This window comes from Melitaea cinxia, chromosome 3, assembly GCF_905220565.1.
Source record: "Melitaea cinxia chromosome 3, ilMelCinx1.1, whole genome shotgun sequence".
Lineage (NCBI taxonomy): Eukaryota > Metazoa > Arthropoda > Insecta > Lepidoptera > Nymphalidae > Melitaea > Melitaea cinxia.
The window spans coordinates 15,534,674-15,542,127 of NC_059396.1; the positions used below are offsets into that span (position 1 = coordinate 15,534,674).

At 31.8% G+C, this 7,454-nt stretch overlaps 1 protein-coding gene across 1 annotated transcript; it reads right to left on the reverse strand.

Annotated features, from left to right (window-relative positions):
• Positions 1-4,318: 4,318 nt before the first annotated feature.
• Positions 4,319-6,334, reverse strand: LOC123669222 (repressor of RNA polymerase III transcription MAF1 homolog). The gene is made up of 4 exons (XM_045602847.1): positions 6,089-6,334; positions 5,789-5,909; positions 5,276-5,553; positions 4,319-4,663 (listed from the first exon to the last, which is right to left on the reverse strand). The coding sequence occupies exons 1-4, from the start codon at positions 6,292-6,294 to the stop codon at positions 4,603-4,605; spliced, it is 666 nt and encodes a 221-aa protein (XP_045458803.1). The 5' UTR covers positions 6,295-6,334; the 3' UTR covers positions 4,319-4,602.
• Between the last annotated feature and the right edge of the window lie 1,120 nt (positions 6,335-7,454).

The window sequence follows — 7,454 nt, forward strand, 5'->3', positions numbered from 1 at the left end:
ATTATTATATAAAAAGTTCGTTTGTAAATATCAAAAATACGTCTGGACATATTGTTATACAGATACATTCAAAAAGGTAATAATGAATTGAAGTTAGTTCAATTTATGGCTGTACGATTTAGAAATCGCATCAATATAATTATTAAAATGAAAATAAATGTGACCCGAACCAGAATAAAAGTAAAAAATTGCAGCTATTGAAATAATTATAGACTTATGCATTTGATAACCAAATACTAAAATGAAACATAGGTTAATTCAAAGTGTGTTAAAGACCAAAACGCCGAAGAAGCTTGAATTTTATAAAACAGGCTTAAGGCGGCCATTGACGATCAGTTTTTCGCGTCAGTTTAACTAATCAGTTTTTCGCGCTCTCGAAAATTTAATCGTTAGTGTAAAACCATCGCTCTAGAGTTTTAACTGACGACGCGCCACGTAAATCCAACACGGCGCGTCGCGCGGATCTACCTGTGTGTGTGTAATCGTTTTTCCAACCAATCGCGTCATTTTGCTCGCAGCGTCCGCGGTGATTGGATACATTTTTTTATAAACACAAATAATACTTAGAAATAAATAAATAATTTATAATTAATGGCATTAACGACACCGTGCATGATCGATTGACCATTGTCATACTTATTACAGATGAGGTACAACTAATAATGAAAGCTGTTCATATAGAATTATAGACCATTGTAGACAAGTATACGGCAACAAACAGTAGCCGCTTTAAGAATTAATGTTTCTTCTTTGGAATCAGAATCCTTTTTTTTCTCAACAAAAATAGATAGTACCTACACGTCCTTTGAACAGCCCGGTCGGTCGAAAACTGAAGAGCCGGAGTGACGCCAGTCAGTGGGGAAATATTTCAACTGACGCGAAAAACTGATCAGTTTAACTGACGCCAAAACTGATCAGTTAAACTGACGGGAAAAACTGATCGTCAATGGCCACCTTTAGAGTTAGATTGTTTTATATGTTGGACAGATCTTGTCAACAAGTACAAAACTCGAGAAAAATCAGAATTTTGATATTCAGTTTTAAAATTCTAACATCCATCCATGTAAGTCTTGATTAATACATTTTCCGATAGTATAAATGCATATTATTAAAATTCAATAATTTCTTTTTTTTTTTTTTGAAAAGAATCTCTTAATTTTTTTTTACTTAAATAACAAATAAATTATTTAACATATGAAAAGTAGTTCACTTTTTCATTTTTGTAGAGCAGTCTTTGATTGTAATAATTATATGTACTTCATTTTGACTTCAAAAATCATGTTGATTATATAATGTATGTGATGCATATAATTGTATATAGAAAGGTGCGCATAATGTACATAGTTTTGAAGAAAATTTTGGTTATTTACTTAAAGTAAGATCTTTTTTTAAGAATCCCTTTTTACTGTTGTATAGTTCGATAAAGATTATATTTTGATTGTTTAATTATTATATTTTTCTGAAAAAAAAAAAGATTTTTTTATTTACCCACTATCTAAAATTGTTTATTTTAACAGTTGTACGCCTAGTGTCAAATTTACGGCTGATTTTACCAGTTGTGATGAGTTGTGGATAAAGTTTAACCCGCGAAGAAGTTAGAAATCATAAGGTCTATCACAATTAGAATATAAGATTTAAAAATTTAATAGAAAAAAAATATTTCCAAATTTATTTATTTTTTGTTTAGAAGTACCACCTCTTCGGTAACTTACGGAAAATGATTTCGTTCAAATGTATGCATTGGCTCCTCCACATATTTTTCTATGGAATTTCCAATTCCCTAATGGGACAATGTTGTTTCTTCACGTACCCGCCGAGATGAAAAGGCGTCTCGTCGAATTTCGAGTTGATCGCAGCGAATCAATATCGAAGCGGATAGTCACGGGGCTTCAATAGCTGGACCAATTGAACTTCATAGGTGAACAAACCAAGATCTTTACGCAGAATTCGTTGCATGGAAGAGCAGCTGATGTTCATTTTCGATGCACGATGATGTTCTCGGCCGTTGGCGCACATTTTCGGCCACCGCGGCGATATTTTCGGCTGAAAGAACATTACGAACACAGGTACGGTCACGGGTAGGTCATTAGGACCTGTTTCTCTAAATATCTAATAAATATATTGGCGCGTCATCCATCAAATAGCATTATCCACAGCCGGTTGAAATAGGCCCTATTAACTAATTTCAAAGTAATGGAAGGTACCGGTAAGGTTCGATACGTATGTGTGTTTACATTGAAAATGCAAAACTTGCTCATCGCTATTCTGTTGGGTTCACAAACAAATATACAAAATATCATAGTTGTATATTTGTGAATATTTATCTTAATGAGAATATATTTGTGAGACCCACAAGAGAAGGTTTTACAAATTGCGGTCACAGGTCCCCTTAAACCGACAGTCAAATTATCAGATATCAGCTGCTAAAAGTAAGTAAAAATTGTACATTATAAGTATTATCCTTACAAAACATTTTAGCAATTATTTTTTCATGAGTAAAATTGTTACTTTATTGACAGGTGTAATATTTAATGAACTTATTTAAACCCTTGATTAAAACTTAATAATTATAAAATTGATGATTCTACATAGTTGTCGATTTACAACGAATCCAGCCTTAAAATAGTCCCTTAAGTAAGAAAAAGAGAACCTGTTCGCTATTCGGAGTGAACACTTGTTTGTTAAACTACAACGCAACAAAAAGAAATCAATAAAAATTAAAGACCAACTTCTCCGTTCCAACAACTACTATTGCACTGAGTATTGGTACCAAACAAAAAAGTTTTTTTTGGTCAGTGGTATTTGGTGGAACAAAGAAGCAATAAAATCACCTTAAAAACATTATACAATAATTTTATCGATGGGAAGGGAAAAATAAAGAGACAAGACAAACTAAGAACTAAAAAACTTTTTATTTTAAAAAGTATCAATCTAAGATTTATAGAAATAAAGAGGCCCAAAATTATAGGCGGATTAAGTGACAAAATTTTACTACATTCTTCCAAAACTACCCTAAATAGTAATCAATAAAATTACATACCTATCGCGGAATAGGATCGTCAAATATTTTGCTAAGCCTTTTTTGTCATATACTTCATAACTTATGTACTTTTTTTTACTCGAAATAATCTTGTAATACTAAAAATAGCACAATGAGAATGCAAGAATTATTTAATTGCATAACCATTGAACATCTCAATGTGCAGTGACAAAAACGTATAATAGGCTTGCAATTATTAAATCATTAGATTTGTTTTATATTTATAATTATAAACTGTGCATACTTATTATTAATTATGTTATGAAATGTTAGTGATTTAGTTTCCTCCTATAAGAGATACAAAAAGAATATCAAATATTCTGGTGCTAATATTGTCACTAATTTCTTACAATAAATATTTTCTTGTGCAAGGAAGATGTCGAGATTTTTTCTCTTTTTGTACCTTTATTGGAATAGGTGCAATATAAAACATATTATTATTACAACCAAAAAAAAAAACCTTATTTATAATAAAAATTATATATAAAATTTAAATAATTTTGTACATTATATGTACATTTTTGTGAACAATATTGCTTTATTTAGCATAGCTTTATTTTAATTTCTATGAAAAAGAAAAGAGGATTTTAATATTACAAATCCAAATAAATGATCTATTTTAAGTAGTTTTCTAAACATAAGTGCACTATATAATTAACAACAATAAATCACTTCATCCCAACTTATTGTTAGTTTTTTCCTAGAGGGCAACCAAGCATTAGGAAACTATTTTTAGCCTATTTCCTCCATGCACCTAACATTTTTCTGTAAAACGTAATGTAACATTTATAAGTGCCTATCATTACATAAACATCACAATTATTTGCGCAACCAAGGTGATTCACTAAAACCTTTGTTGTTTAAACTGAGTTTACGTTAATAATAATTCAAACCAGAGATGTCTCACTTGCAATACATACATATATTGGTTATTTTGAAAAAATTCAAATTGTAACTATCTTTCTCACATAATTGATGAAGCATTTGCTCAAGTTATAATCGAGGGATTATAAATATAGTCAAAAAAGGTTGGCAGCATGGAGATTTTAATTTCGTAGTTTTTCATTTAAATAAAAATAACGTTACGTAACGCACTCTCGGACACTACACCACCCTTTGCAACGCATTGTAACGTTTTAAAACCCTCACCCCCAAATTTCGTATTATGTAATGCTTGAACACCCACTATTGTATAGACTTTAGAATCATCGTTTCCTAAATATAAAACATATTAACATACCTTAACGTCGTTAAAATTAGGTTAATAATAAAACCATATTTTGCTGTCAGAACATGTTCTGTTACTATTCTAAATTATAGTGTATTACATAAGGCTGTTTATACGAAGCATCAGGTCAGCTAGCACAAAACAAATTCAATCCAACTGACCTAGTTTACAGCTTTAATGGCCGTGCCTAAAAATTACATATAATTATTGTAAATTGATATTTATTGTATAGAACTTGAACTATATATAGTTCGCAGTAGTTTATAATAGAGTTAGAGAAGAAATATAAATTTCAATGATAAAACATGTAATTAGAAAAATGCGACGAAAATATTTAATTATATTCTTCATCTTCATCCATAGCAAAGTCCACTCCTGAGTCAGCACAGACAGGACTGAAAACAAACAATATATTAATACTAGCTGACCCCGCAAATGTTGTTTTGCCATATATCTTATTAACCCCCTTCCCCCTACAACTTAGGGGTATGAAAAATGGATGTTGTTCGATTCCCAGACCTACCCGATATGCACACAAAATTTCATGAGAATCGGTCAAGCCGTTTCAGAGGAGTTTAACTACAAACACCGTGACACAAGAATTATATATATTAGATGACGCGGAAATATATTTATTGCTAACACTGCAATATTTACACCCTGATTCTGGGATAACATAACTGAACTGAACCCCCACTACTAATACCCAGTTTGCATCTCTAGTTCGTTTTATTACGAATTACGTTATTAAAATAAAAATCCCGAAAGTACCGAAAGAATGGGGACTAAAAAACTGATTTCTCGATTTTTTTTAACTGACCAAAGAATCGGTGTTTTGAACTCTAATCATTATCAAATAATGTTATATTTTCTTAGTTATGAGAAAAAAAATAATTAATCAGTAATATAATTTTTTTTTATTTCGTTTTATGCTAAGTGATTGTGACAGAATAAAATTAAGTAACTGATAGTAAAATATATTTTTTTGTTCATTTCTTTTTACTTACCTCATGGCTCTGCAGGTGAAAAAAACAATCCTTTTAAGCTTCTTGTTGTAAAAGAAATAATTTAATGTCCAGAGACAACCAGGTTCCCCAAATGGATCGCTAGCTAGGTCGGGGTTATAGCTATAAATACAACACTCGGGCAAGTGCACCTCTTCATCAATCGCAGCCCATAGTGCTGGTCTCAACTGCCTCCAACGCACACCACCTACTGCAGAGAGAGCAGCATCTACTGATCCTTGCACCCAACTCAGTGAAGGCTCCGCACTGAACTCACTGCTCTGTTTCAGAAATTTGCATTTTTAAGAATACAATACAAATTAAATAATATTTTAAAATTCTATTATTTGATAAAAAATAAACAATCATATATTTCCAGAGATTATGTAAATATTGATAAAAATGTTATTCATAGTTCCGGTTATTAATAAAATTACATTTATTTTATCAAAATGTATACACAAAGATATAATCAGTATGTGAACAGTATGACTCTATAAAGATAACAAGTCTTACCTTAGCCAATGAAAAATCATAGTCTGGGAAAGCAGCATTCAGTGTTGCAATCAAATAGAATAATGTCTTCCGAGATATAGTGTCACACAGCACTCCTTCCTCGTCGCCAGACAGACTTCGACTAGAATTATTTAATTTCTTAGTAATTTTTTAATTGAAATATTTTAAATAATAAAACAAGATAACAAAATAAGTCAGTAAACATTTATGTAAAATTAAGGAATATTGTGTTACCGCTTTTTAACAAGGCGTTGTTGAATAATTTCAAATTTTAATTTAACAAATAAACAAAGTACATACCTATTTGTGACACCTTCTGGAGGAGATAAGGCTTGAAGGTTATGAGTCGTTTCTCCGTCTGCTGTAAACTTTTTGTAGAAAGCTTTCTCTGTACCTGCCATTTTGCAGCTATAGCTTTCTACTCGACCTTGAACAGCACTGTCACCGTTCAGGATAGACAGCGCACTACTCAAAGCCTCCAGGCGTCCGCTCTCTAAGAGTTTCATCTTTAAGTTTTTGTGATTGACTATTTACCCACTAAAACTTCTTGTGATATAATTTAAGCATATAATTGTGCTTGAAGCACTACTTCTGTACATAGCAGAAGGGTGTATGAATATTCCTTTCCTTTTGGAATGAAGGAGATTAACACTCGGTATCAAATTCGTCTTCTGTTCTTCTTCCGCGCTGGTGGGATGCGGGTACATCACAAATATAAGAAAAAGATTTGGTTCGTAAATTGCTATGATGGCTAGCAAATTATTTATAGATTGTATTTGGTTTTACACAACAATGGCGCGTCACTTCACTGGGTGTCCTAGAAATGGCACAAGAACACTTTTCTCTTTTGTTAGAAGTCAAAATCCATAGAAGACATCGTAGAAACAGGTTTAAATAATCAAAGATAAACAAACTTCACTGAATATACAGTACGTAACTAAAGTTATTAGGTTCTTATTAGATTTTCACCAAGTTACACAAACAAGAAGCAAACAAAATTGAAAATTCTATTTCACAAACAAAAATGTGTTACCATTAATAAAAATAATCTTGCTTTTTATTCGATTTTTATTTTAATATTTAATATAATTTATAATCTCAATCCCAATTTTCATAACTGAACTGAAGCGAATTTGTATCTAACAAAGGCTATGATGAGTTTTAAAACAAACTTCAAAGCCAGCAGTTGGATGGCTATTCCGCCATCGGTCGGCTTTTTAAGATCCAAGGTGGTAGTGGAACTGTGTTATCCTTTAGTCGCCTCTTACTACACCCACGGAAAAAGAGGGGGTAGCTATATTATTTAATGCCGTAACCACAATACTATTTTAGAGCATTGATATTAAGCTACCACTCTTCTGCAAGGCTGACCGCTGAGATGCGTCCTCAGTTGGGCTGCTTCAAATTTTGAGCAAGAAATTTCCTGCTGTGCCCTTTTGTCTGATCAGAATGAAGAAAATTTTGAACATTTTTCAAATATTATGAATTGTTAACTCGATCGCTATTTACAAGAATTGTATCCAAATATATAAAATTATAAATAGCATTCCTAATATTATTGACCATACCTGTAACGGTCGCATGGGTAGAAGAGCTTTTCCAAGCTTTAACTAGCTAGTTAATCGACAATATCTCAATCTAGATTAGCAAGCTTGGCACTTTTATC